Source organism: Harpegnathos saltator, unplaced genomic scaffold (genome assembly GCF_003227715.2).
Source record: "Harpegnathos saltator strain DR-91 unplaced genomic scaffold, Hsal_v8.6 scaffold650, whole genome shotgun sequence".
Taxonomy (NCBI): Eukaryota; Metazoa; Arthropoda; class Insecta; order Hymenoptera; family Formicidae; genus Harpegnathos; species Harpegnathos saltator.
In genome coordinates this window covers 36,521-64,464 of record NW_020230483.1, presented here as the reverse complement: position 1 = coordinate 64,464, position 27,944 = coordinate 36,521, and the positions used below count along the sequence as shown (strand labels likewise).

Below are 27,944 nucleotides of genomic sequence, written 5' to 3'. Positions count from 1 at the left end.
ATGATCAAGTATCAAACAACTATCCCGTCCGAAGCCGGCTTAATTATGATAAACAAGACCTCATTCAAGACAAGGTGAACACGAAAGACGCGAAGGACGCCGAGACAAAGGAGAGCGTCTCTAGAGCGTTGTTTTTCGTTCGGAGTACGTCGAACCTCGTGACGAGCGAACAAACGAGAAAGGAAGGAAGGAAGAAAAGCGGCGCGGCGGAGCTGGACCAGCCAAGCTGGCCGGCCAGCACGAGTGAACGTAAAATAATCGTATATCACCTCTCACTTACCTAACCTAACCTTCCAGCGTGATGGTCCTGCGGCCGGGACGTACGGCGTGTCTCTTCCAAGGTTGCTGCTGCCGCCCGGGGATGAGGACGCGCGTCCTTGGAGGCGCGCGATGCACGATGCACTTAGCAAAGGGCATGCACGAGTTACGCGACGGCGGGGACATCAATGGGTAGGGGTGGTAGGAGAGACGCGTAATTAACGGTACGTCTTGACTACGCCGGGAGGAGAGGAGAGGAGAGGACAGAGAAAAAGAGAGAGAGAGAGAGAGAGAGAGAGAGAGAGAGAGAGAGAGAGAGAGAGAGAGAGAGAGAGAGAGAGAGAGAGAGAGAGAGAGAGAGAGAGAGAGAGAGAGAGAGAGAGAGAGAGAGAGAGAGAGAGAGATAGTAGGTGGAAGGGTGAGGGTGGGAAGGAGGGAGGGAGGGAGGGAGGGAAGGAGGGTGGATGGGTAGTAGGGAGAGAGAAAGAGTGAGAACACACGGAGAAGACACAAATTATCGCGCCCACGCACTGTGCCAATCTGAAGTGACACCGCCTCGACACGCTTTGCCTCGGTGCGCCCGTTACCGTGGCGATCGGGTCAACTCCGCCGTCAATACACGAGATACAGAGAGAGAGAAAGACGAGTTTGAGTTTCTTTCTCGCTCTTGCTCTAGTTCTCACTCACCCTCTCTCTCTTTCTCTCTCTTTCTCGTTTACTACCGCGAACCTTCGCACGCACACTGCATCTCTTGAAGCTGGCTGCGGCCGTACTGCGCGTGTCTATCGTACTCTTCGCGCCGGAGCCGCGTGCGCGTGACGCTGGTGGCGCCATCGAGCGGCATTCAGTGGAATTTCTTCGCGAAGGAAGATAATGCAGTTTCCGCGGTGCGAAATAATGACGAAAAATTCTATTTTCCTTTTATTATTTTAAGATAAGATACACTTTATAGATGTGGATAGTAACGTAAATACTAATATATTTATATTTATATATATTAATACAATTATCATTAACGTTTGCATTAGATGAGTAAAAATAATCGGTTATGTAAGCTTCTTGTTAATGATATAGGAGAAGTGAATATTATTTATTTTAATGATGAATCGAATATGTTGAATTATTTGGGACTCTTTGTATATATTGCAGCGTTTAGAAAAGGTTTTGCTACGATCCAAACCAAGAAAGTATAAATTTTTCTTTTTAATTTACGTACCGATAAATACTGTCATGCGTCCTCGTGGAATTGTCCGATCTTGAAATAATGAATCCTTTCAGCCTTTGCCATCGATAGCAAACAAACAAATCCGTGTCGAGCGATCATCAAAGAATGAATAAAACGTACAATTTATCCTCTTTGAGATGTATCTGTAACATTTTTAACAAAATAAATACAAATTCGCGATTTAATGATTCGATCGAAAAGTGGGGTTACGAATTGAACAACAGCCACTTGAATTTATTCCCATATGTTTGAGTGAAAATCGACAACAATGTTATAACTCAACATACCCGAAAATTAGATGCTCCGAGTTACAAAATACTTGTCGCATTCTGTTATTAGAATGTTTATCACAGTTACGATCCGTTGAATTCCGCATATCTTTTGTGACAGAGAAACTGTAACTGGTATAAGCAAGAAAATGTAGATGTAAAAGTGTAGGTATGAAACATATAAAGAGTGTAACTATAAATAGCAATAAATTTCCAACGAATAAACGCGAGATGACGCCAGATAATCCGTTGGCTTACCGTTCCGTTAGTCCGACATAAACAACGCTAGATGATGCCACTCACATCATTTTATTGTATTCTCATTTTGATCGTTGTTACACATTTTGGTAACAATGCACATGTCGGATGAAGTGAATGGTCTGATTTCGACACTTACGACACGGTCGCCTCCTCCTGTTGCTTCTCTGCCTCCACTTCACCATCCATGCAGCATCACTGCAGCATGTAGCACCGGTGTTCAAATAGGCGCGCATTCAATGATTCCGTTTCGTTCCGTGTTCCGAGTTCTCCCGGTTGGAGTTCCTCAAGATTAGGTTAGGTGGTCGCGGCCTTGATTAACCCGACCGGTCCCGCAGCTATCTTCGTCGCCTCGTCGAGGGTCCCGACTCTAGACCCTAGCTCCTTAGCTGCGATATAAATAAAGAGATAGAGTCAACGCGGAAGAGCCGCGGTTGGTGTCGACCGTGAGAAAGATAACAGATTCGTTCGGCGGCAGTCTGTGTGCTTCTACTTGCACAATCCAGAGATCAAACAGAGCGAAGAGGAGCAGGTACACCCTAGGTAATTACGGTCTCGTCGCTCGCGTCGACGAGCAACCGCCTCCTGTTCCTGAAGCAGGATAGTCTCGAATACTCTGGTGAGAACCGTCGTGAGAAGCATCGGGGTGACTTTCACCCCGGCGAGGTGGTACACGAAACGCGCCTTATCAGGTAATTGCGCGTTCACGCAGCATCAACGCTCGACTTGAACTTGCCGAGATCGTCGCTGCGCCGGTCTCGCGATCAACCGTCTCGATCGCGGCAAATCTAATCGCAACTCGAGATCGATAGAGTACACGTTCACGTCGTCGTCAACTTGGCACGAGTCGGGTCACTGCGCTGTTGTTTGCGAACGACAACCGCCCTGACGAGCGCGAGTCGACGTGTGACGACGCTCCGTCGTCGGCAATGTAACAGCTTGATTATTGCGGACTTAACCCGGTCATCAGGCAGCCGTCCAACAGCCGCGCGCTCCCTCACTCTCCGCTTCTCGCTATCTGATAGGCGAAGTGACGCGATGTCACGTTTAGCGGTGCGTCGTTCGGCGTTCTTGCGTATCCGCTCTCGGTCTCGCGGCCGCCAGTATGTCGACACGACGCATGAGGTTCGCGCGAGAGTCGCGCTGACTTCAATCACGCATTCTCCCTCTTTGTCTCCCTTTACAACGTGCTGACATTTAAATCGCTTTGATTTCACAGTGGAGGATCGTGGAGATGACAGATCCCAAGATCGAGATGCACTACACACCGCCAACATCGGACACCATCCAGACGAAGCCATTCCCGATACGAGGTATAACGTCCCAGTCGACTTCTTTCGCCTTTACCTTGGAGTGCTCTCTCTCTCTCTCTCTCTCTCACACACTCTCACTCACTCACTCACTCACTCACTCACTCACTCTCTCTCTCTCACTCTCACTCTCTCTCTCTCTGTATCTCTATCTTTTTCTCTTTTTCCGAATGTGTGTATATATATATATATATATACATATATATATATATCTGTTTTCCGCTACGCGCTCATGCACGAGCACGTGTTAGGAACGTGGATCATTTCGCCTGTACGAAAGAAATTCATGGCTTCCGATCTAATCGTAATCAACGTACGAACGTGTAACTTCTTTATGGTGTCGATTAACAGTATTTTGTACTTTTTTGTCAGCTGCATCGCGACATGATCGTTTGGAGAAAGACGATTATATTCCAAGAGAGAAAGAGGGAGAGATAATTTCGGAGAAACACCTCGCTGGAATTACATAGTATCTTATCGTCGTTGCAGCGTATCTTAATAAGAGTCGTTAAAGTATGTTAGCTTGGTGGAAGAGGTTTTGCCATATTTGTCAAATATAGTGGAAAATGAAATGATTAAGTCTCAAAGGATCAATAATTCTTCATGAATTAAACGGATGAGCTAAACTCAATATTATTTTAGGCATCTATTTTCCTTTTAATATCCGAATTTTTCCGAATGAAGATTTAACGGGAAAATGACAAATCTTTTGCACCGATCCAATAGAAGATACATGAAGGAACTTGAAAGTTTTTCGAAACGAATCTCGACGCAATAGGCTTGTCGTGCACGCCGCATGTTTAATCGTTGCGACGACGATTGCGAAAATCCGTCGGAGCGGACTAGTTTCGCGGAGCGTTGCTTATTAGTTATCTGATTAGATCAGGTTTCATAAGACATTTAGATGTCACGCAGTTTCAGCCATTTGCAACGCGAGGTGAGAGAACGAGAGCTTTCAGTAAAATACGCCACACACTGTAGATAAGAATAAAAATAACACACACCGTGTCACCTGTCGATAAATGAATTAGCGCGACTGTGGAGTTCGACTGTTAAAGCAGATCGAAGGAAAAGGAGAAGAGGGATTCTTTTCGAAATCATACACTTCGACAATTGACTCTAAAATTACCGGTGTGGTCAAATTGACCATTTTGTAATTTCTTAAAAAACTTACGAAGATTCGTTATGTAACGACGCACTTTATATACATCTTAATGGATGTTAAATAAAACTATAAAAAGTAAAGATTTTTGCCCTTGAATATTTTTCCAAAAACTTGTCGTTTCAACTGCTTCGCCAGAAATAAGTCGTCAGAAATTGTCGGTAGTTCTGTATTATTAATTAAAAATTATTTATCAAAATCTCTCAAGTGCGTTTGACCGATCGCTGTAGAATCTGTTTTCATTTGATCTTCACGTTCGTAATGCGCCCCTCGTTCGCCGATATTGATTCATCACATTCTCACTCTTTCTCTCCTGTCGCAGGTGAACGCGCGAATTTCGTGAACAAGCCTCATGTGATCGCAATGGTTGGATTACCGGCACGCGGCAAAACTTACATATCCAAGAAATTGTGTAGGTATCTCAATTGGATCGGCATAAGCACGAAGGTCTTCAACTTGGGCGAGTACAGACGACACGCCACTACTGCTTATCAATGCCACGAGTTTTTCCGTCCCGATAATATAAAAGCCATGGCGATACGCACTCAGTGTGCGATGGACGCCCTGAACGATGTTTGCCAGTGGCTGGAGAGCGGCGACGGCGAAGTCGCCGTCTTCGACGCCACCAACTCCACCGTGGAGAGACGCCAGCTCATACGCGACATCGTCGTCCATAAGATGGGTTTCAAACTCTTTTTCGTCGAGTCGGTATGCAACGATCCGGAGATCGTCGAGCAGAACATCATGGAAGTACGTGTTTGTCAGAATCAGAGATAGTCAAGTAGCGAGTCGTTGTCGTGTTACCGGCTTGTGCGAGAGTCGAATTCAGTGAGAAGAGGAGAAAACAACATAGATAATTCTTCCGAGTGAGAAATAACTGACGTTGAATCGGTATTTTTTTTAAGCATCCAACGAGGACCTGCCATTTTCCTCTGAACACTCAAACTTTCCATGAAAATTTACAATAGAGGAATGACTCGAAGACTCACGCGCGATCTCTGTTGTTCAGGTAAAAGTTAGCAGTCCGGATTATGCGAACATGAACAAGGAGGAGGTGCTCGCGGATTTCATGCTGCGAATCGAGCACTACCAGGAGAGATATCGGCCGTTAGACGAGAATCACGAGAGTGACCTGTCGTTCATGAAAATATACAACACCGGCGAGAAGGTGCTAGTCCATAAGCACGAAGGCCATATACAAAGTAGAATAGTTTACTATCTTATGAATATTCATATTGTGCCACGCACGATTTACTTAACCAGGCACGGTGAGAGCCTGATGAATCTCGAGGGCAGGATAGGCGGCGATTCGGACCTGAGCGATCGTGGACGCGAATATTCCAAGGCACTGGCGAACTTCATCGCCAGCCAGGATATACAGGTAGCCTTCTTTTTATAGCCGTCTTTTCAATTCCACGCTTGTACTTTTGCGCGGCGCGAATTGCCTTACGTAACTGGCTGCGATAACAATTTCTCAACTCATTAAACGCCCGGTTACTTTTAGCGATACTCAGTTCATCTATCACCGTGACAAGATATTTAGAAAAAATAGAATCACATAAATGCTGCTTGTTTAACATTCGAATGTGCGTATATTACGTAAAGGTGCCTCGCTCGCCTCGTTCCGCCTGTTCGATTTCTCCTTTTATGTTGTCACGACGAACATCACGGTGGTATATTTTGCGTCTACAGGGCCTGAGAGTGTGGACTAGCTGGCTGAAGAGGACCATTCAAACTGCAGCGGACGTGAAGGCGCCACAGGAAAGGTGGAAGGCTCTCAACGAGATCGACGCCGTAAGTTGAAGAGAACGTTGCGAACGGCGACTAGCGTGAACGGTTTCTTATCGTGTTTCTTTTCTCATGACTTCGCATCGAAGGGTATTTGTGAAGAAATGACATATGAGAAAATCGCCGAGAAGTATCCTACAGACTTCGCCGCGCGAGATCAAAACAAGTTCTCGTATCGTTATCCAAGAGGTGAGAGCTACGAGGACCTTGTAGCGCGCTTGGAACCTGTGATAATGGAACTGGAACGTCAGGGTAACGTCTTGGTCGTCAGTCATCAGGCGGTGCTGCGTTGCTTGCTCGCTTACTTCCTGGATAAAAGTGCAGGTCAGTATGATTGATGGACTACAAAGAAAGACGAGTCTGAATATATATCAGTGCTTGATGTCTTAGAATAGCGGCATTGAAGTATTTGGTACGCGCAGCTTTTGACCTTTGACATATTGAAGAGACGTGTCGAGGAAAGAAATGACGAATGCTCGTGCATGCGAAAGCAGATTACAGTGACGTAATTATTTATTCCATCGCTCTCTATCGTATGATAGCTCGTTCGCGCTACTTTTGTTATCTGCGTCGCGCGATTTTTTTTTAACTCGACATTGACTTTTGCACGAGAGACAGAATGCGTTCAAGTGTGTCCCGAGCCGTGTTTTTTCTCCTTTGACTTTGAAGTTATCAATTTGTACTAAGAAAGACGACAGAAAATGTTCGATTACTGCAAAACCTTCTGAGGATAATTTGTCTTCGAGCCGAAATATATTAGCATTGAAATGTTCTTTCTTTTTCAGATGAATTGCCGTATCTGCAGGTACCTCTGCACACCATTATTAAACTAACGCCGGTTGCTTACGGCTGCAAAGTGGAGCACGTTCGGCTACCGATAGAAGCCGTTGACACCCACCGGCCGAAACCAAAGGTAGAGACAATCATAGTAAAGCGTATTAAGCGTCGCTCTGCTTGCCAAAACTAAAGAAAGAAAGAGTGATAAAGGGAACTCGATAAGGAGTAGTTCCTGTTTGCACGTTAGTTGAAGCAATATATGCCAATAAAAGATGTTTTGATTCCTATACTTTCCTTATGTTTTAATGTTCCCAGAGCGCCTGATACCGTTAGCCGGTTAGTGGAACGGACCGTTTTCTTGTACCTAATCGAAACCCTACTGTAGAATCACCTGCATCCGCTCAAAAACAAACAGCTTTTGTAAACTAAAAATTCGTCGCATGCAATTTCCCAAGTGTGGAACTGAGAGACTTTCTCGTGTCACTCTTGTGTCCCTCCTGGCTCAAAAGTTTACTCTTTCGGATTCCAAAAGAGCTATGTTGTTTGTAGCACGAGATTTCTCGTGGGGAATTAATGTGCATTTATAGTAACTGTGTGCCATTTCCTGATATTTATAAGAATCAATATTATGACGTTATTATGATACTAAAATGACTATTGTATTGTGTCTTAAGCGTGTTTACACAGCGATACGTGATGATTGTTTTATTGTCTGTATTCGTTCGATCAATATTATCCATTCTTGTGCAATGATTCAATGCTGTTTTGTAGACGATTGTACGATGACTAAGTAATACGCTTTCTAAAGATCATTATTTTTATACTGTTATTTTTGTCTAGAAAATTGTTTATACATCCTCGATTTAGTGAGGTATCATTAATGATCTGATGAGAGGTCACTAATGACCGCGTGATGTAAAGGTCGTTCAATTTGTAGCATCTGATTCCAATTGTCCTAGCACTTTCAATAAAAACCTTTTCGCAGAAAACCATACAAGAGCGTGTATTCTCGATAAAACTGCATCCTTGTATAAACGTGCGTAGACTACGTCTGTTCTTTTTCTTTTTGTTCTTTTCTCTTACTCTCTAATGCACTAGCATATATAGCAGCTATAATCCCCGTTGTGAAACTCTTTTCAGATACCAGGATATCTAGAGGAACGATTCAGGGAGAAGGGGAAAGTATTACGCACGTGATAACAACGATTTTATAAGAAATCGATGCAGCTAATTTCTACCGTTCATAAGAGAGGCAGCAGCAGCAGCATAGATTTTCGGCGATCGGCTGCTCGTTTCCCTCTTGCGTACGTAAATAAACGCGCATCCAGATCCTTCCCTATGTGCCAGCCAACCTAGAGAATGAGAGATATACATCTGAAATTGCACATTGATGAATATATCTCCTTGGAAGTATAGGTGTAGAAGTAAGATGTTCGCAGCAATACATCCTGCATGACGACGGTGCGTGTGCAATTGTGGTTTTTATATTTTCGATTGGTTCTTATGGGGGAGTAAGGAAATGTATGTGATAACCAAGTGATTGTGAAGACGCTTGACACGTGTCACATAGGTGACATGAAATTTTCGGAATGTTACTAGCGATACGTAAGAGGAAAAAGGACAAAACGTAATTCTAATTACATTCTATGTTAAGCATGTGCTTTGAAGTATTTCTTTTCCGGAAACTAGGCTAAGAAATAAATATTTATACGAACGACACGCGCTTCCAAGATAACAGTATCTTATTCTCATTTGACAAATACTTCAAAGCATTTTTCGTCGTCAAATTCGAAGCTAAAAACATGTTTATATACATTATTTAAGCAGTTTACAACACTACCTTGGATATTTTTCCGAACATTCGGATGCTTTTTCCTAAAGAACAACCCATGGCGATCCAAGTGAATTATATATATATCGTGAATTATAACATTGATAATAATATTCGATTTCAAACTGCATAATGATCCCTGAAACAGTACGATAGGTTAGGATTGTGCGATAATATTTCCATGTAAAACTACCGAACATGTACAGTTCAATTCTTTATTGAACATATATGGTTTTGCATATTTAGCAATTAAAATACAGATTTCAATTACTGATACATATATATATATATCTCTCTATCAACATGACGAACAAATATAATAAATAACATGCAATTTTATGAATTCACTACTGATTTAAATTCCTGTTTAATGAATTATATAGTAAATATAAAATCGCAAGTTATTTGCTAGTTATATATAAACAGATGAGCAGATTTTTGTTCCGTAAATATTATCACCGATGAATCGCTTCTACGTCAGAATGAATTACGTATTTAAAAAAAAGTATTTTTTTTCTAATCTAATAGATTTCTACAGAACATTGTGAAACAATTATGTATAAAAAAAAAAGGTAAGTCGTAAATTTAGACATGTTATTTTACATAACAGCTATTATTTCTCGACGACCATAAAAAATAAGCAAAATTCAATAGTTTATAATTTTCGTAAAAATCATGATAATGAGATAATCCTAAAAGCATTTCACAGTTCAATATCTCTAATTTGTGGATGTACTTATGAAAAAATAACGTTTATTTATTTCTTACAATGCTTTATGATTTATTACTGATTTATTCAACGTTGAAAAAGTGTTCACCCGAATATGACTACAGAAGAAAAACGAATCGATATATAACGTTCGTAAATAAAGTTAATAAATAAATAAAATAAATAAATAAATAAAATATAAAATACCTTCGTTAAAATACACATGCATTGAGTTTTTAATACAAATCATTTTTTTATGTAAAATAATTAAAATATAAGAATGATGAAAATCAAACGCTGTCGTCATTTTTTTCGTCGTTGTTTTTCATTTAATTCAATCTATTTTAATAAAAAAAACAATGAGAAAATTATAATATTAATAAGATTAAAATAATATTAATATATAATATTAATATGATTAAAAAGTAGAAGCTTCAAGCTACAAAATACTTTTCGGATCATCTTGATAGCGTCATGTTTACTAAAGTGTCAATCTATTGAATTTAATCTATTTTCAGAGTTGAGATATATTTCGCCGTTGATTCGTACCAAAATATAATAACACGTTTATCATATAGTTATCCTTCAACTTTTTTTATGTATTTATGTCCTATTTTCTTGTTATATCATACAGCAAATTAAATGTGAGCACACATATGCGCACGCTTACACACACACACACACACATATACACACGCACGTAATAAAGATATATAGAAAATGTAGAATTATTGCATACACACATTCAGGGACAAGATTATACAAAGAATATACAAAGGAGAATATAATTTTTCACGAAAAGATTTGCTTTGAAATATTTATTAAACGTGAACATCGTATATGTGTATGTGTGTGTGTGTGTGTGTGTGAAATTAAGCGCGTGTGATTGTGTGACTGTATCTAAACTTATGCACAAACTGTTTCATCGCGCACTTCTACCTCCATTACACTTGAATCGATAGTTTGTTTGTCTCTTGTTCTTATAAAAATTTTGCAACAATGCTCTCGATATTGACTTATATAATTCGATCGGAAATGAATCGTAATGTTTCTTCTCACTCTGCCTCTCCATGTGACTGTATAATAACTACCGATGGATAAATGCCATACCTTGCAGATGTAGGATTATTGGCTGTGTAATACAACACATGCTCTAGTAAACTATTTTCACTATTATATATCTTACCGCAGACAGGACAAGCAATTGTCTTATCAGTGTATATCTGTAAATAGTGAAATAAACTTGGCTTGCATATGATCTTGCCATAGATTGAACAGGTTACCTCTGCACTTCTTTTCATGTCCCTGTGCCTCTTTTGCTTTACGAAATTATAGTTTACCTCATCATATTTTTGACATTGGTAAGAATCTTTCGAGTGGTCATACTTTAAATCTTTCCTTAATTTCTTCAAATCCTATTAGAGTATGATTTCATTGTAGCAAGCATTTCCTTATTACACACGTAGTCGTAATTGTGCATGTGCTTTTGTGCAATATGATGTTTCAAGTGCTATTTTTTGTTGGATATGTAATTGCACTTGTAGTTGTATATGCGATGTCCATGATCCTTGCTACTTCTTCTGCTGGAATGTTTTTCCACGGGTTGTCTTTCGAAGACGACTCCAGGCTCGCACGTTCCTTGTTGTTACAAACTTGTTGTACAACTTGTTCTTACAGTGAACATGTAGTATGTGCATTTTCAGATTGTCTTGCAGGGGGAACATCAAGTCACAGTTGGGCTCATAACACACGTAGTCTCTATAATCGTGCTTTCGTTTAATATGTACCGTGTCTATGTACCGTGGCCTGTTGTTGGTTCCGTAGTGACATTCTTTACATTTTAACAGCGTCCAATGTCTGTGGACCTCCCTGAGGTGATCTTTCCACATTGGCCATTCGTGGAACGTTTCCTCACACAAATTACATTGAGGCATGTTCTTGCTTTTTTCAACACTGCTCTATGAGAGCCCTGGATTCTCTGTGTCTATTCTCTCTCAACAGAGATTTTGCCCTTTTGTACTCTCCGTAACAACTTATTTGCGCAATTACACCGCTCGATTTGCTTCTTTTTTCGTGATTCGACTGATTACTGGTACGTTTCAAAGAGACAAGTTTCGATGTGCTTTCTGTATATTCGACGAGCGATTGTTCGAAATTATTGGCACTTACGATACTGATGATATCCTAAAGCGAGACATCAGCCAAACAGAGAAAGTTATTCGTTATTTGTTATTCATTATATGACTCCGGACTGCATTCAGCAATGTCCATACATCATTTCTCAGTAATATGAAATAAAAAGAAAAACGGGGACAACGCGTACGCAGTCCCCGCAATCAAAAAATATGCGTAGCTACAAGAACCACATCCAACCGCCACGGAGGCGAACAAAACAGAGAAAGGTCGCGTCTTTTTTTCTTTTTACAGGCTCGTCTACAATAGCTGTAAAGCGTGGTCTACAACGGGTGCATTCAGTACTACAACCGCTCACTGAGCGCTAAGTGAGCTCTTGCATCTGATTGGTGTAGATTTTTAAATCTAAAAGAATATACCAATCAAATGTAAAAGCTCATTGGGCGCTCAGTGAGTTCTTGCATCTGATTGGTGTATATTTTTAAATCTAAAAGAATGTACCAATCAAATGTAAAAGCTCATTGAACGGTTGTAGTACTGAATGCACCCATCGATCTAAACCTCTTATTTTGTTCTTAAAATAATGGATCTAATCAAAGTTGACGTCCTATTTAGATCAAAATGATTCGAAAAGTATTTTGTAGCTTGAAGTTTCTACCTTTTAATCATCACATTAATATTATAATTTTCTCATTGTTTTTTATTTTTATTAAAATAGACTGAATTAAATGAGAAACAGCAATGATACATATAATACTTTTCTAATTTCCAAGATGTGCAAAATTGGGTTGATGATTGAATCACTTCAAAAGACAAAAAGTTCTATCGACGCGAAATTTAACTTTTGCCAAAAAATTGGAAAAAATCATAGAAAATGATGGAAAATATTTTGACTAATGTATTTATTAATTTTGTTATTGAGATTAATGTTTTTTATGCAAAGAAAAGAAAAATAAATTTGACGCCTAATATATTTATGAATTATATATATAATAAAATTTATAATTAGTTAATCTTTTTTTATTTGTGATACAAATTATAATATATTAATTGCTGCATTTTGATACGTTTTTATCTTGTATTTTTGTAAAGTTGTGGAAATCTGTCCTACCATTGATAGTAGTTCTTTTTAGTTACACTGCTAAACTGCAATAGTGCAATAGTGAGACGACTATTACCCGTATTCATAGTCAGATCTTATATTTGAGGCCACCTTATATGCATCTTTAGATGCTGCATGGATTATTTTATTGGCTATAGATCATCTGAAGATAAACTTAAGGAAGTCTTAAACATAAGGCCTGACTATGAATACGAGTGTATATTTTTTCTCACTCCAACTTATTGCACCAGTTCAGCAGTGCAGCTAAAAAGAACAGACCCTAAATGTAGCTGTTAGAACATAACCTAATAATTAGACACTTAACCTGTAAGGAGCGTATGTGTAAAGAGAAGCATTCTTACAACTAGATACAAATTTTGTGAGATCTATTTATTATAAATTGTTGATTATAAATTTACTGCAACTTTATGATTAAGGCAATGGCATCTATAAATGAATTCGGGCCTGATTCTGGTGGTAGAGTAAAGGTAATATATGTGAGACAAATATTAATATAACTTCTAACATTTTGTCGCTAAAAGATTTAATTGGAAATTCTAAGAGATTTAATTGGAAATATTTATTTGAATTATTTTATTTTATTGCAGGGAGTCACTATTGTCAAACCTATAGTTTATGGTAATGTAGCACGTTATTTTGGTAAAAAGCGAGAGGAGGATGGTCATACGCATCAGTGGACTGTGTATGTAAAGCCATATCACAATGAGGATATGTCCACTTACGTTAAGAAAGTACATTTCAAGTTACATGAGAGTTACAACAATCCCAATCGAATTGTAATGAAACCACCATATGAATTGACAGAGACTGGCTGGGGAGAATTTGACATTGTCATTAAAATCTACTTTCATGATCCAAATGAACGTCCTGTGAGTGAACAGTTTTGCTGCAAGACTAAAAAGACATTTATATATAAATAAATATATATATATATATCTTTTTGTTTTATATATTAACTGAAGTATTAATATGTTAAGTATAACAGAGAATAATACAAGTTAATTTCAGGTAACAATATATCATATATTGAAGTTGTTTCAGTCAACACCTGAGATACAATTAGGTAAAAAAAGTTTAATATCTGAATTTTATGAGGAAATAGTCTTTCAAGATCCAACAGCACTGATGCAGCATTTGCTAAGTTCCACTAAAACTGCAACTCTTGGAGTTTGGCGACATAATACAGACTGTGAGTACAAAAGTGCATCTCAAATAATTTAACAATTAGTTGATAATAATTACATTACAGTTGAGGCAAAAAAGGAATCTACAATGAAAGCCATTATGGAGGCACGAAATAAGATAAGATTTGAAGTGATAAATCTCAAGGAGAAATTGACCTTGGCTAAGGAAACTATTGCAAAATTCAAGGAGGAGATTGCAAAGATTTCCAAAGTCGGTGGAGGTTTATCTGTCACGTAATAATCGCCAAGAAACAGACATTGATGTCTGGAACCGGGAGCTCGTCATCAGTCTGATCACCAAATCACAGACTCACGTTTATTCTCGTTTTGGCCAGTGCAAAGTTGTCTTTTTTATGATTCTATAAAGTATATACAAATTGAACTCTAACGCAAACTATACTCTTGCATTTTACTTTTAGTAATCTAATTATTTCATTCTTTAATTGAAATGTATTTTCGAATTATTTTGTACGCATATTTTATGTACACGTCCTCCTTACTATCCTTTTAGGGAACTTATTATATGGAAACTATATGGAACTTATTATATGGAAACTATATGGAAATTATATGGAACTTATTATATGGAAACAAGATGACGCTGGCGGCTGGCCGATTACTCGCCGTCATTCAAATGTTACGAATCGTGTGTGATTGATTCGCAACTTGAATTCATCCGATAGTCATATGTAAATTTCATCTATCATTTCATCTTATATATAATTTCTGATCAATGTTTCGATTGACAAGAAGCTATGTATTATCGCATCTCAACAAATTACATTGTTTTATCATTTGACATTTGTGTAAACTGAATCACATGAATTGTACTCACCTAGATGTCAAGCGCTAACGTTAAGCATAATTATCACACATTATCGCGAAAGAACTTGCGCGCTCGTAATATTATCGTTGACGAATATAGATAATATAGATAACAGAGACGCATATATGCATATCAGTACACGTTGTAAGAAATAACTCTTTCTTTGCCTTGTAAATTGTAAATAAAAATAATGTATATACAAATTTCCTATTATTAAATATTATACCACTTTATACTTCTTCAACGTGTTTTCCCATTACTCTAGATAATGAGTAGTCGACTGAGATCCTCAGGCATGATGACTAAGCTCGGGGCCAGGGGCCCTAGGAAAAGATTTCACACCGTGTCAGCATGCGTCACTGTATTGCATATGCTAGATATCCATGTGTAAACATCGATGATACAGGATAACGGTGAAACGTCGACACGCGATCAGTACTCAGCAATGCGGCACGCGTGACGTTGGCGCTGCGTCTAATATAAACTGCGCGTCGCTCTCCGGATCTCCGGGATTAGTAGTGTGAAAACTCGGCGTTTCCTCCCTCCTTCTTACCCTCTCTTTCTCTTTCTCTCTGTCGCTTGGTTCCTCCTCTTGGGAAATGAGCAGGGAGTCGAACGCGGTCATCGACAAAACGTGAGAGCAAGTTCGCCCCGCGCTCGTTCTCCATCGTCGCGTCGGGCGCAACAGCGCGCGGTGTCTATTCACTGTTTTGCGCGCACGATATCACCGACAATCCGATTATTTTTCGTTTAACTTGTTTCAAAAGCTAGCACGACGGCGCGTGATTTTGACGATTATGTAACGACCGGCCGGCCGGAGTCACTCGTGCTCGGAAGATACGAGTGTCACAGTGCTCTTTTTACGATCGTGCTTATTAATAAACGAAAACGGAACGAGAAACAGATCTATATATATGTATATCTATATGTGTATATGTCAATTCCGTGGGAGAAATAAGCAAGTCGGAAAGGAATTCAGTTTGTGAAGTTGTGAACACATTCGCGCTGATCGATAGGTCGCTCGCTTCGAGAGAACGAATATGATAAGAGACAATCGATGCGCGTTTCATTGTGGAGCCTGTTATGAATTCGTGACGTTTATCGATGCGTTATAACACGTTATAACGCAAGATTATGAATTTATCGAAATGTGTATCGTTGCTTAATGAGATCCGCGATATATGTATGACTTACAGTTACTTGACGAATCTAAGGAATGTATTATTTTTTTGTGTTTTTTTTCTCTATTTCCACAGCTCGCACGGATTGCGGCAATTGTTTTACCGCAACGTCAACGTATCTATAGATTAGCGGAGAAGACAAAGTGACTTGAAACGAAGTTAACCCGGGATTCAATTATTCGCAATTTCTCGATCGTATCGCTATCTTGAGAACAATTCCCGGGTTCTCACCCGGGAATTTGTTTCACCGCTAAACCCTTTGCGTAAACTCTGTTTGTTTCTCAGGCTGGGCGTGGAATTCGCGATCGGCGCACTAGCGGCGGTAGGTGCCGGATTCTTCACGAATCCCGTGGACGTCGTGAAGGTACGATTGCAATTGCAAGGTGAACTGGAGGCGCGGGGGGCGTACAAGAAGATATACAAAAATACTTTACACGCTGCGTATCTCATAGCCAAGCATGAGGGCGTGCTCGCCCTACAGGCCGGACTCGTGCCCGCCTTGGCCTTCCAAGTGGTACTCAACGGTATTCGCTTGGGCGCGTACAAATCCGCGCAAAGGTACGAGCTGATCGTCGATAAACAGGGCAACACCGACGTGCTGAGGACCACATTGGTGTCCGGCACCGCCGGCTGCGTCGGTGCCGTTCTTGGTAGCCCGTTTTACTTGGTAATTATTATCATCTTCTCTCCTCCAATTATCCCTTCGAGCGGTCTCTCCTATCCTAGTTCTTTCATTATTCAATTAAAAATACGTCCGTGACCCTCCTCGACAACGCTCGTAGAGAATGTGCTCATCGATCTCGACTTGAGGCGCAAAGAATGATATCGATTGTTCGTTCGTTTGATACAAAAATACGACGTTAGACGACGCTGCAGATTTTTCGTCGGCGAGTCGAGTAAGTCGAGTGAACATGTGCATTATATAGTCCTAAGTTCGTCAGAATCGTCAAATTTACTTGCGATACATTTTGGATCTCGTAGTGAGTTTAGTGCTTCAATCAAGAATATTACATTAAAATAAAAAAAATTCAGTTTATTTTTCTTATGTAGTATATAAATTTTCTGATATTCTTGAGAAGAGAAAGAACTCTTTCTTCAATATATATAACGCTGCGTTTTTTTTCTCAAATTTCTTACGGATATAATTCAAGATTGTTATCAAAAGAATATTCTTCGTTGAGATGATAACCATCACTTCATTACTAGAGGAAAATAAACTGAAGAACCATTTCAGCAGTAGGATGGTACTCTTCTCTGTGCGAAGAAGACGTGCGAAGTCGCACGTCGCTTTTATCGCTGACTGAATATTCATTTTACAAAGATATAGGATATAAGATATAAATATCTTTGTCTACAAGGGACGAGGATATCGCGTGCGCATGCGATTTGATATCTTCGACAGGGCTCGAATTTTCAAGGAATCATCGCGATGCTCACTGCCCGCAGGTCAAGACGCAGCTGCAAGCACAGTCCGCGAAATCCATCGCCGTGGGCTACCAACATGACCACTCGGGCTCATGGGACGCGTTCAAGTCGCTGTGGAAGGAGGGCGGCGTCGCAGCTCTCTACCGGGGATGGAACGCGAACTTGCCGCGCGTGTTCGTTGGCTCGGCGACGCAGCTGACCACCTTCGGACTAGCATCGGACTGGCTGCGCTCGTTAAATGTAAGTAACTCAAACGGCACAACGCGGATCGTGGCGGAGCGTCTTTAATTTCTCTCAGATATTTCCAGACCGGCCGATACTGTTGACCTTTTTGGCCTCCGCGATCGGAGGCAGTTGCGTGGCAGTCACTATGCAGCCGTTCGACGTCCTGGCGACGCGGCTGTATAATCAACGTGAGTAGCACGATGGCGGAAATGCATGCGCGCGAAGAGAGGCCAGCGTTTCTAAATCGAGCGCGTGAATATACCGAAGGTCGCGCGATTTTGCGTCCAATAGCTAGCTTCGATCGGCAACCACTACCTCGCGCACTCCGAGAGAATCTCGGAGTGCAAATATACTCGCGTCGAATTGCACGAATACTCGACGGGTCGTAGAGCGGGATGAGCGAGCTTGCCGATACGCAAAATACATCGAGATTTATCTCGCGCATCGCGCTCTCTTATATACGATAACGATATCATATTAACCTAGTATGCGCAACTATAAATACGATGTGGTGTGTGCACGACTATAAATACGGTCCTCGTGTGCCCGCCTATAAATATGCCTTCAATAGAAGACGAGTCACAAGACTGCTCGAATATAACGAATGAAACATCCGGTTAGTGCACGGGAGACAAAGAGAGAAAGGGATAGCCAGCTCTCAAAAGTAAAAAGTCCGTGTGTATCGCTGATCGATAAATTTTATCAAGAAGAGTCCCCCCCCCGTACGAAACGTGTTTAATGCTAATCCGTTGTTATCTCTAACTAAGATGAATCAGCTAACTGGGTTTTGATGTGCAAATACAGAGACAGACGCGGCCGGAAAAGGTACCCTGTACAACGGACTCGTGGACGCATTTGTGAAAATATTCCGCACGGAGGGTTTCACCGGCTTGTACAAAGGAACGTTCCCTACATGGATGCGAATAGCGCCGCATACGGTTTTATGCTTGGTGTTTTACGAGCAACTAGATCAATTGTACCGCAAGCTCAGAATACAAATCGACTGATGCTAGTGGAATTTGTATAAATCCTATATTTACTAGCTAGATATACACGCACACACATACACGCGCAGTGAAGATAAGAGAGTTTTGTAAGACAGGATTGCTAGCATTAAGTATTGCAAATCCGTTTGAATAAAATTGATGTCATATATCGGCAGTGAAATTGTTTGACATATCGCTACGATATATAGGAAATTTATATAGGAGATATGGACGTACATCGAAAGATATAAATGTAGAAATCCTAACCGCGTACTCTACTTATTCTCTTACGTGTATGCCACGATGTCATTTTGTATATCCAACAATGATAAAATTCTCAGTGCAGCGGAACGTACAAATCTGTACAAATACTCGGGTGTAGAAAATCACTCGCGCGGTCGTCGCTCGAATAAGTTAGCATTGCTACGCGAATTATTTACAGAATAAACCATGAGCAACTATGCGCGATAACATCAGTACGTCGCGTGCCACCGACAATTTGTATCTCGTTAAAAAGCTGTATAAAAAAGCATTTAATTTATGCCTTATGATAAACGTTAAGACGAACCAGACGTTGCGTTTGGTCTCGATTTGAAGCCTCGCGTCATGGTCGCTGCTATATCCGCCGTGCTTCGTCCTTGTGTTTCGGGCAGATACACCCTGTATAAATAATCTCTTGTAAATCATGAATGTAACGTAATGTATGTGTTACAACGCACATCGTAACTACGTACTTGTTAACCAACACCATTAGCAGCGTGAACAAGGCGAAGATCAGGAAGGTAAGCGAGCCTATTTCAGCTTCTATGACCGGGAACATCATCCCCACGATAAAATTTCCACCCCAATTGGACACGCTGCCCAACGACATGGCGATCGGTCGGGCACCTATGTCGAATAATTCGGAGCCGATGAAATACGGTATCGGGCCGAGGCCGATACCGTAAAATACGACGTACGCTAAGACCGCGGCAATGCAAATTGCCGACATGACCGACGGTGACGCTTCCTGCAAAGAGAAGCACCGATCGGTCTCACATGGTGGCTTATTTCATCGAGAGTTTATTCGCGAGATTAGTTAATGTACTTACGATCAAGAGGATAGAAATACATAAGACGATAAGGCATATTGAGGACAGAACACCGCTCAGTATTAGTACTTTCCGTCTGCTAAAAAACAACATCACTGGTACAGATACGATCGCCATCACGATGTTGGCTACGCCCGTACCCAGAGTCGCGTATTCCGCTTCGGTGTGTCCAATTCCGGCTGCTCGAAATATCGGATTGGAATAATAGAAAACCGCATTGATTCCACTGAGTTGTTGGCCGAATTGATTGAGGCACACTAGAAACAATGGCAGTCTCAAAGCCGGATCGCTCAATACACGCTTCATGCTCCAGATCTCGGTAATTGATTTCATTTGCAGTTCCTTCTGCAGATCGGTAATCTCGTTTTGCAGGAGCATTACGTCCATGTTGCGTAAACGACTGAGCTCTGGAAAATTGTCAGAAATTGTCTTACATTACGTATGAATGGATGATTGCACACGTAGAGTCGTTGTACGCACCTTTAAGAGCCTTTCCTTGTTGTCCTTTGATTACGTACAGGTACTTTGGACTTTCCGGCAAAGTGATGAGTAAGAACAACGCAGCGGCACACAGCGGCACGAACGACGCTAACATGATGTGCCAGAACTCGAGAGTACCTAAGACATTGTCGAGCCCTGCGACTTGGCCCATCAATACACCACACGTGATTCCTAATTGACACAGAACTCCAACAGCGCCTCGTAACTTCAAAGGAGCTATCTCCGTTAGGTACATCGGTAGCAGACTGGTAGCGAGACCGCCGGAAAGTCCTACCGGTGTAATCGTGATGTTATTGGGTGAGTGCAAAAGTTCGTGCGGAGTTTCAATAGATGGAGTTATAAGCGTCGTAAAGTGTTGTCATTAATACTTCCATCTACATATTATATAACGTTGGAAAGGTGACGTCTTCAGCTGTTATTAAAAAAAAAATCATTTGTTTTCATACAAACTGCTTCGAGAAATATCACTTTAAAAATGAGTATCGATAAGGTGCATTTACGGCATGTTATGCTTTACGAGTTTCGGAAGGGAATAAACGTTGCCGCAGCCGTAAAAAACATTCAGGATGTTTATCAGGATGAAGCACCAGCTAAACGAACTGTGGAAAAATGGTTTGCTAAATTTCGGCGCGGAGAATTTAACCTTGAAGACGAGCCACGCTCTGGTCGACCTTCTGACATTGATGACGATGTTTTGCGTACTTTAGTGCTCAATAATCCGCGAATTTCAACAGAAGAAGTTGCTACAGCACTAAACGTTGACCGATCAACCGCTTTTCGGCGTTTAAAAAAGATGGGATTCGATTTGAAGCTCGATATATGGGTGCCCCATTTGCTGACCGAGAAGAACAAAATCAAGCGAATTTCTGCAGCCGTTTCTTTACTCGGGCGGCTCAATAACGTGTCGTTTTTGGATCGACTAGTGACGGGCGATGAGAAATGGGTCCTCTACAACAATGTTCAGCGCAAACGGACATGGAAACAATCAGGTGAGCATGGTGACGCAATGCCAAAGGCCAGTTTGCACCCGATGAGGGTGATACTCTCTGTTTGGTGGGATTGCAAGGGCATAATCTATTTCGAGCTTCTCCCCGCTGGCGAAACGATTGATTCGGACAAGTACTGTCGCCAATTAACCAATCTGAATTGAGAAATAAAAGAAAAACGTCCGATTTTGTCAAATCGCAAGGGAGTCGTCTTTCATCACGACAACGCCAGACCACACGTTTCGAAAAAGACGCTGCGCAAACTGAAGAGCCTGAAATGGGATGTCTTAACGCATCTACCGTATTCTCCTGATATCGCACCATCTGATTATCACTTGTTCCGGTCATTGCAAAATTATTTAAATGGAAAAAACTTTGACTCTTTGGAGGCCTTAAAAAACGGTGTCTCTTCGTTCTTCGAATCTAAACCGCGCAGTTTTTATGATCGAGGCATCCGTATGCTGCCAGAACATTGGGAAAAGATTATAGAAAACGATGGAGAATATATCATTGATTGAATAAAGATTTTTGTTTGCCTAATCACTGTGTGACTTTTACTCACAAACTCCGCACGAACTTTTGCACTCACCTAATACATTGATCGGACATTGATTAAGAAAATACAATTTAAACATGCTTGATCTGATTTCTGGATTTGTGTTCGTTGTGGATTTGTTTTCAACATTTCATGAACATCTTAATTCACTTTCGGGAAGAGAAATGTCTTGAAAAAAAAATCTTGAAATTGAAATGTCAAGAAACGAATAAATCTTCCTCTTTCTGAAGATATGAACTGGAATGTTCACGAAACGTTAGCTGTGGCACTAATTCGGATACTTAAAATATCAACAGCTAAATAGTTTAAAGGTCACCAAAGATTCGTGACTTACCGACGACGATTCGGCCGATTAAGAAAAGCTCGATTGAGTTTACGATTGGTACGAGAAAGAGTAGAACACCTCCCAAAATTCCGCTGATATTTCCAACACCTATCGCAGCCTTCCGCCCGAACCTGTCACTCAACCAACTGGCCGCTAAGGATCCAGTCACTCCTCCGATAAGAAAGATTGATACTATAGCAGACCATAGTACTTTGAGCTGGTATTCGGACATTTGTATGTCCAATCTTTCTTTGACACTCTCATTGCAGAATGATTTTATCAGCTGCAAGTCGAACATGTAGCATAAACTTTCAGACGGCATTATACTGGACTGAATCGTAAATTGGCCTACGAACTTCGGCAGGATTGTTCATGACACCTATGTTATATCCTGCTGGTAATGCTGACCCCAAACAACAAGTGGCACCAGCCAGTACCAACAACGGAGTCCACCCACCGGGCGCGGCATCGTATATGATATTGTTGCGTGTTTCCTATAAAGAAAATCGTGTCAGATTAATATCCTGCACAAGATGGACTGTGATATTTTGTCCCTTTTAAATGAAAGGTGAAGAACGGTTCGCATAATAAACATTTATTCTGCGTAACAGAAATTCAGAACTCTCGTAGTTCTTTGTAAAATATAATTCTTGCAAATAATATACAACTTAGAAATTAACACTGTCGGTACTTGTTGCTGATCGTTTTCTAATTAGCAGTACAATCACGAGAGACAAATACTCAGTGTAAATATAAATTATATCAACACAATCTATGGATAAACGTTACTTGCAGCATCTGTTGACACGAATCTTTTTATGGTGATGTATGAAGATGAGTTCTGTTAATTTCATATCATGACCCAATTACTTAATAATATCCTCTGATATCATCCGTTTTGCATGATGACTAATAAAAATTGAATATACTGCGATATCATACGTAATTACCAGTATTACTGAATAAGCAAAACAGCAGTTACAATATACTTATTCTACGTTCACAACGTTAAAAACATTAAAAACATTTTTAAAAATCGTCATTTTCCTTTCTTCTGTGATTTTTGAATCAAATAAGGGTAGAAAAGGTAGAAGGGTATCAAATAAGGTAGAAAAAGGGATCAAACAATCACGATAATATATGATTTATGTAATATCTTCGCAAATAAGCGGATATCCGATTCATTTTTAGATACAGCTTCACCAATCTCTTAAAAAAATTATGATATGTAAAATCAGAAGACCATACCGCTCATATAATTAAGCATCGTAAGCAATATGAAGTGTGTTGCACCCTCGTAGACCAATCAGTGATAACATGAAAAAGCCAGGACGGAATGATGGAACAATACTCAATAAAACCACACACCATGGATATACCTGTAAACTGTTCAGATAGCCAACCATGCATTATCATGAATTTATATAAGACAGGTATAGTCTCGACAATTTGTCTCAAAAATCATATTTGATTCACATTTATACATTGTCTCATACGCATATACACATACACACATATCTTTTTCAGCTGAGAATTAATTTGATGATTAGAACATAATTATATCTCCATTATCTCAAGATGTATCCTTTGGTCTTAAATAATAATCCTATAAATAAATATACGCAAATATTTATTTAATTCAAGGTACCATGCATTAATACAAATAACTGTAAATGTTATACTACGAGCAAAACGTTATACGTAGCAAAACAATAATTTATTAGCAAAATTTAATACTTTAATCTCAGCATTTTCCTTAGGCAGTACTTCTGTCATATTTTATTTATCATATATCTTGATTTTATCATAAAGAGATACATAGATAGCATATCTCAATTATTTAGTAAAACTTGTTATAGCTTGCACAGCCTTGTTTATTTGTTAAATTAAATGAAGTAAATGAACTAAATATTTCAAATTCATAAATAAATCTTGAATTAATCAACAAATTTTGATGTTGAATGACAAATATTAAATTACTTAATGCATAAATTATAAATATATAATTATGCAATAATTATAAATATATAATTAAAAATGGAAAAGCATTACTAAGATTATAATATTAAATTAAAAATAAGTCAAGTATCTATAAGGAAAATAGCAGAATTATTATCTCTGATATCAATGTGTTACAATGCCTGTAAAGTCAACACGTTTTGCAAATTGATAAAAAATAACCATTATTTCAGAAGCACTTTTCATTGTTCTATTGTTTTTCAAAAAGTGAAAAAATGTTCTGCATATATAATGCTAAAAATCGAAAGTTAAAATGTGTTGTGCTAACTCCTTCCTCTGAAGTACAAGAAGATGATAAATATTGTGACATCTGACGATTGTTTTAGCTAGTTCTATGCAAGTTTAATGTAAATATAACATTTCAGAGCAAAATTCTAAAAATTGACCAAAAAATCGAAAATTAAGAAATGTGCTAATTTGTCGTTCCAACATGACACCCCTTCCTCTGAAGTACAAGAAAACGATAAATATTGTGACATCTAATGATTGTTCTAGCTAGTTTTATGCAAGTTTAGTGTAAATATAACATTTCAGAGCAAAATTCCAAAAATTGACCAAGAAACCGGAAATTAAGAAGTGTAATAATTTGTCGCTCCCAAATTTTGTAATTCTCGATTTCCTGGCCAATTTTTGGAATCTTGCTCTGAAATGCTATATTTACATTAAACTTGTACAGAACTAGCTAGAACAATCGTCAGATGTCACAATATTTATCATCTTCTTGTACTTCAGAGGAAGGAGTGTCATGCTGGAACAACATATCTTAATTTTCGTTTTTTTGTTTATTATACATACAGAACATTGTTTCATTTTTTGAAGAACAACAGAACAATAAAAAGTGCTACTGGAACAATGTTTATTTATAAACTTTTAATAAATTATAAATTTGCAAAACGTTGTGCTAACTTCACAGACACTGTGTTACAGACCCAGTCAGAACCACAACATTGATTCAACAAGGGTTGAATTAACGTTGATTCAATGGTTTATTAACCATTTTAACGTCGAATCAATGTTATGGTTTTAACTGGAAGATAATTGCAGATTAGAAAGAAAATAAATTTTTTGTGGAAAAAGTGGAAATGGTATGACATGACAATTGAGATATGCATTGCTTTGACTAAATTAGCAAACTCAGAGTTAAGTGGAATAATTGTCGATATAATCATATTGTACACTAGATATATACATTATGTTTCTTCATTAGATCTGATGATACTGCCATATTGACATTAATGATCATAACTCATTGTTTACAGATTGCTACGTAATATAAAATAGGAAAGATCATACAAGTAGCTTTATTATTAATGAATTATTATTAATATTATAAATTTTGCAAAACACATGGCTATTTCTTCACATATGCGTTATACTCTTACTTTATGCAATACTGCATTTTTTTATAACACACCCATCGTAAAACCAAACATGTACTGTATGCATTTGACATAAGCAGTGACGTAGCTACTGTAGTATTACTGTTTTTTCTTTCTAAGTATGTAGATAAAGAATACAACAAGAGGACAGAACTTACGGTTTTTCGCGATCCTTCACTCGAGGATTTCACTTTTGTCACGTCGAGGCACAGCGTGGAAACGTCAGTTTCTGTAAATATAACGCAAAATTAACCAATTTCAAGTACCTTTCGCGATCGAAAACATGTGCTTGTATAGTACAATAATAGCGGCATTCGATTTAATGTTTAATATAGCGAGTAGTTCGCGAACGATAAACAAAGACAATTGAATTCGATTTACGTTTTTGCGACGTGAATCGAACGTGCACACAGAGAACACTGGAAGCTCGGTGAGTCTTTCCTTCATTTCACTGTTTTCTTTCCTTTCCTTCCAATATCCGAGTACAATATTCACGAATCTTTTTTCTTCCTATGGAAAGTATAATAAAATGTGGTCGAAGGAATATATTCCTTTACCTATTATGGTCATATCGTGTATATGTCGCGAACAACCGAGAGCAGCACTTTGCGAGTAAAATGGCACAGTGTACTGTACGGCGAGGTAAGGTTAGATATCCGCAATGCATGCTGCTTACACTCAGGCGTAAGCCCGCGTTCCGATATTCACTGCCAATACTGAAAATCTATAATATATGTGACATAAAGTATATATTTTCAGTAATGGCAGTGAATATCGGGACTCAGCCCCAATCCAATTTCTTGTGCCGCGAACTTCATGACGGTGCGCGCAAAATTGCGTGCGCAAATATGCGCAACGAAGATCACGTCTAGGCGATTTTTATTATAAATGTCTAAATGTATTTTTTTATTTCTATTTTTCTTCACACCTTCACGTCTCATCAAGTACAAAACGCGAGGAACGGTATGTATTAAGTGTATGTGAAGTCGAGAATTATAATCATACACGGTGTCGTAAATTGAGCTTGGTTAGCCGCGTTTTTTCGCACTCATGACGCTGCACGAAAAATTACAAGATTTGTACAATTGTATCAATGTATTGATACAATACAATATTTAGAAAAGCTAATACGTAAGCTTCCCAAGTATAATAGAATATAAAAATATGATGACATTAAAATGACGAAAAAATGAATTATGACGAATGACGAATTATGATGAAAAAATTAATTTTTGCTCATCATTGTGATGTCATCATGATTTTCTGTTCTGTCTGGATTAAGTTTTAGGATCAATGTATAATTTTAATTGAATAATAGACTATATCCGAGTCTAACTTAAAATTTCTGCTGAAAAGATTCACTGAAAATTATTTGTGACATACACACACAGAGAGAGAGAGAGAGAGAGAGAGAGAGAGAAAGAAAGAGAGAAAATAACTTCTTAATCTAATATATATCATATCTCTCTTTTAATCCATTATATGGCTCTATTATATAAACGAGTGAAAAGACACGTTATTTTTCAAACTCACGATCTAAATTTTCTTAATAATAATATATGACCTCTTGAAATTTGTCTCTTTTTCTATTTTTCATTACATTTCTAATATGCATTTGTTTTATTTTAGGCGACGAAACATGAAGAAAGGAATGTAGCTGGAACATCAGAACCATTATTCTTCGGACACTATATGTATGTAGAACATTATATTTCTAAACGCACGTTGCGTGTTTCCGAAGACTCGTATTACAACGAGTGACTTTGCAACGTTATACATTTGCCATTCGCAATTATTGTTAAATGGGCGTAAAACGCGCGTGTAGAGTACTCATTTCATTAGGTTTGTTCGTTCGGTATCATAGTTCCACCTTGATTACGAGTCCCATTCTCCCAAAGCAGCTTGCCGAAGTTGCTTCGATTTTATTCAAATAAGAGAACACGCACAGGAAAACGCAAGGTAAGCCGAAGCCCGAGTGGTCAAGTAGTTTGCCCTTTGGATCGCATTCTCGTCTCACCTGTTTTACATGCTCATCAATTTGCAGTACCGTTACGGCCGGTGCTGCCGCGTGGCCATGTGAATTCGACTTTCGTGTTGAAAATTGTCGATTAAAAATAGCGCGAATACATGTTCGTGCCGATACAAGAGGCTCAATTGCGTGCTCATGGGCTCGTTCGAAAGTCGACGACGTGTTTTTCGCAATGGGTTTGCAATGACCACATTATGATAGCAGTCGATACGTTCTTGAGTTCGACGCAGGTTCTTGATGCTCTTGAAGTTTTTTCGTTCACGAGTGATATATGTAATGTTGAAAAGAGCACGCATGCGAATACGACAGAAGAACAAGACAGATTGTTTTCGAATAACTCGAATCGCCGATGCAACTAGACTCGATTGTTTCAAGTCGGACTAACGGC

General features: G+C 39.2%; 6 protein-coding genes and 1 long non-coding RNA gene across 20 annotated transcripts in view; 4 read left to right on the top strand and 3 right to left on the bottom strand.

The window, feature by feature from the left end:
- The window catches only part of fdl (fused lobes), a 29,680-nt gene extending 28,620 nt beyond the window's left edge, over positions 1-1,060 (bottom strand). Inside the window, exons 1-2 of one of the 3 annotated variants that reach the window (XM_011148201.2) lie at positions 946-1,060; positions 281-402 (exon numbers count right to left, since the gene is read on the bottom strand). The gene's annotated coding sequence lies outside the window, so the exon portion shown is untranslated. Of the gene's footprint in view, positions 1-280; positions 553-945 lie in introns of those variants that run through there. The other 2 variants (XM_011148202.3, XM_011148200.3) reach the window with 2 other exon arrangements.
- A 1,065-nt stretch (positions 1,061-2,125) lies between these two features.
- Positions 2,126-8,745, top strand: Pfrx (6-phosphofructo-2-kinase/fructose-2,6-biphosphatase). Of its 5 annotated transcripts, none has more exons than XM_011148196.3 (8): positions 2,126-2,629; positions 3,230-3,323; positions 4,805-5,232; positions 5,492-5,863; positions 6,175-6,276; positions 6,360-6,594; positions 7,056-7,183; positions 8,188-8,244. In XM_011148196.3, the coding sequence occupies exons 2-8, from the start codon at positions 3,245-3,247 to the stop codon at positions 8,242-8,244; spliced, it is 1,401 nt and encodes a 466-aa protein (XP_011146498.1). In that variant the 5' UTR covers positions 2,126-2,629; positions 3,230-3,244. The 5 variants fall into 5 exon arrangements, with proteins under 5 accessions (XP_011146498.1, XP_011146496.1, XP_011146495.1 ...); XM_011148194.3 differs by having other exon boundaries at positions 2,126-2,702; XM_011148193.3 differs by having other exon boundaries at positions 2,128-2,553.
- On the bottom strand, positions 8,236-15,139 carry LOC105187413 (uncharacterized). Of its 2 annotated transcripts, XR_003113841.1 has the most exons (3): positions 15,080-15,139; positions 8,888-9,017; positions 8,236-8,399 (listed from the first exon to the last, which is right to left on the bottom strand). It is a non-coding gene; the product is annotated as an uncharacterized LOC105187413 (long non-coding RNA). The 2 variants fall into 2 exon arrangements; XR_003113840.1 differs by lacking the exon at positions 15,080-15,139 and having other exon boundaries at positions 8,888-9,733.
- On the top strand, positions 13,091-14,826 carry Gas41 (YEATS domain-containing protein 4 Gas41). 3 transcript variants are annotated; one of them, XR_850109.3, is made up of 5 exons: positions 13,092-13,310; positions 13,431-13,712; positions 13,852-14,032; positions 14,072-14,393; positions 14,539-14,826. XR_850109.3 is itself a non-coding variant. In XM_011148190.3 (4 exons), the coding sequence occupies exons 1-4, from the start codon at positions 13,251-13,253 to the stop codon at positions 14,263-14,265; spliced, it is 717 nt and encodes a 238-aa protein (XP_011146492.1). In that variant the 5' UTR covers positions 13,091-13,250; the 3' UTR covers positions 14,266-14,532. The 3 variants fall into 3 exon arrangements, 2 of the variants coding, with proteins under 2 accessions (XP_011146492.1, XP_011146493.1); XM_011148190.3 differs by lacking the exon at positions 14,539-14,826 and having other exon boundaries at positions 13,091-13,310; positions 14,072-14,532; XM_011148191.3 differs by lacking the exon at positions 14,539-14,826 and having other exon boundaries at positions 13,096-13,310; positions 14,093-14,532.
- Positions 15,140-15,280: 141 nt separating the features above from the next.
- Positions 15,281-18,839, top strand: LOC105187409 (solute carrier family 25 member 35). 2 transcript variants are annotated; one of them, XM_011148185.3, is made up of 5 exons: positions 15,281-15,487; positions 16,320-16,701; positions 17,481-17,699; positions 17,758-17,872; positions 18,489-18,839. In XM_011148185.3, the coding sequence occupies exons 1-5, from the start codon at positions 15,453-15,455 to the stop codon at positions 18,689-18,691; spliced, it is 954 nt and encodes a 317-aa protein (XP_011146487.1). In that variant the 5' UTR covers positions 15,281-15,452; the 3' UTR covers positions 18,692-18,839. The 2 variants fall into 2 exon arrangements, with proteins under 2 accessions (XP_011146487.1, XP_011146489.1); XM_011148187.3 differs by having other exon boundaries at positions 15,437-15,769.
- A 28-nt stretch (positions 18,840-18,867) lies between these two features.
- LOC105187410 (solute carrier family 2, facilitated glucose transporter member 3) overlaps positions 18,868-27,944 on the bottom strand; it is a 9,485-nt gene continuing 408 nt past the window's right edge. Inside the window, exons 1-9 of one of the 4 annotated variants that reach the window (XM_025304795.1) lie at positions 25,909-26,075; positions 25,686-25,756; positions 23,378-23,515; positions 22,486-22,623; positions 22,139-22,412; positions 20,242-20,532; positions 19,762-20,168; positions 19,405-19,679; positions 18,868-19,330 (exon numbers count right to left, since the gene is read on the bottom strand). In XM_025304795.1, coding sequence (XP_025160580.1) covers positions 19,228-19,330; positions 19,405-19,679; positions 19,762-20,168; positions 20,242-20,532; positions 22,139-22,412; positions 22,486-22,503 — 1,368 coding nt within the window. In that variant the 5' untranslated portion in view covers positions 22,504-22,623; positions 23,378-23,515; positions 25,686-25,756; positions 25,909-26,075 and the 3' untranslated portion in view covers positions 18,868-19,227. The other 3 variants (XM_011148189.3, XM_011148188.3, XM_025304794.1) reach the window with 3 other exon arrangements.
- Positions 27,166-27,944, top strand: part of Pdf (Pigment-dispersing factor) — a 24,421-nt gene continuing 23,642 nt past the window's right edge. The window contains exon 1 of the mRNA XM_025304801.1: positions 27,166-27,221. The gene's annotated coding sequence lies outside the window, so the exon portion shown is untranslated. The remainder of the gene's footprint in view (positions 27,222-27,944) is intronic.

Coding starts and splice junctions, on each gene's coding strand:
- Gas41 (XM_011148190.3), top strand. CDS start 13,251: ATGATTAAGGCAATGGCATCTATAAATGAATTCGGGCCTGATTCTGGT. Junction 13,311..13,430: donor ATTCTGGTGGTAGAGTAAAG/GTAATATATGTG, acceptor ATTTTATTGCAG/GGAGTCACTATTGTCAAACC. Junction 13,713..13,851: donor ATGATCCAAATGAACGTCCT/GTGAGTGAACAG, acceptor AGTTAATTTCAG/GTAACAATATATCATATATT.
- LOC105187409 (XM_011148185.3), top strand. CDS start 15,453: ATGAGCAGGGAGTCGAACGCGGTCATCGACAAAAC. Junction 16,702..17,480: donor TTGGTAGCCCGTTTTACTTG/GTAATTATTATC, acceptor CACTGCCCGCAG/GTCAAGACGCAGCTGCAAGC. Junction 17,700..17,757: donor ACTGGCTGCGCTCGTTAAAT/GTAAGTAACTCA, acceptor AATTTCTCTCAG/ATATTTCCAGACCGGCCGAT.
- Pfrx (XM_025304796.1), top strand. CDS start 3,049: ATGTCACGTTTAGCGGTGCGTCGTTCGGCGTTCTTGCGTATCCGCTCT. Junction 3,136..3,229: donor ATGTCGACACGACGCATGAG/GTTCGCGCGAGA, acceptor TTGATTTCACAG/TGGAGGATCGTGGAGATGAC. Junction 6,277..6,359: donor CTCTCAACGAGATCGACGCC/GTAAGTTGAAGA, acceptor TTCGCATCGAAG/GGTATTTGTGAAGAAATGAC.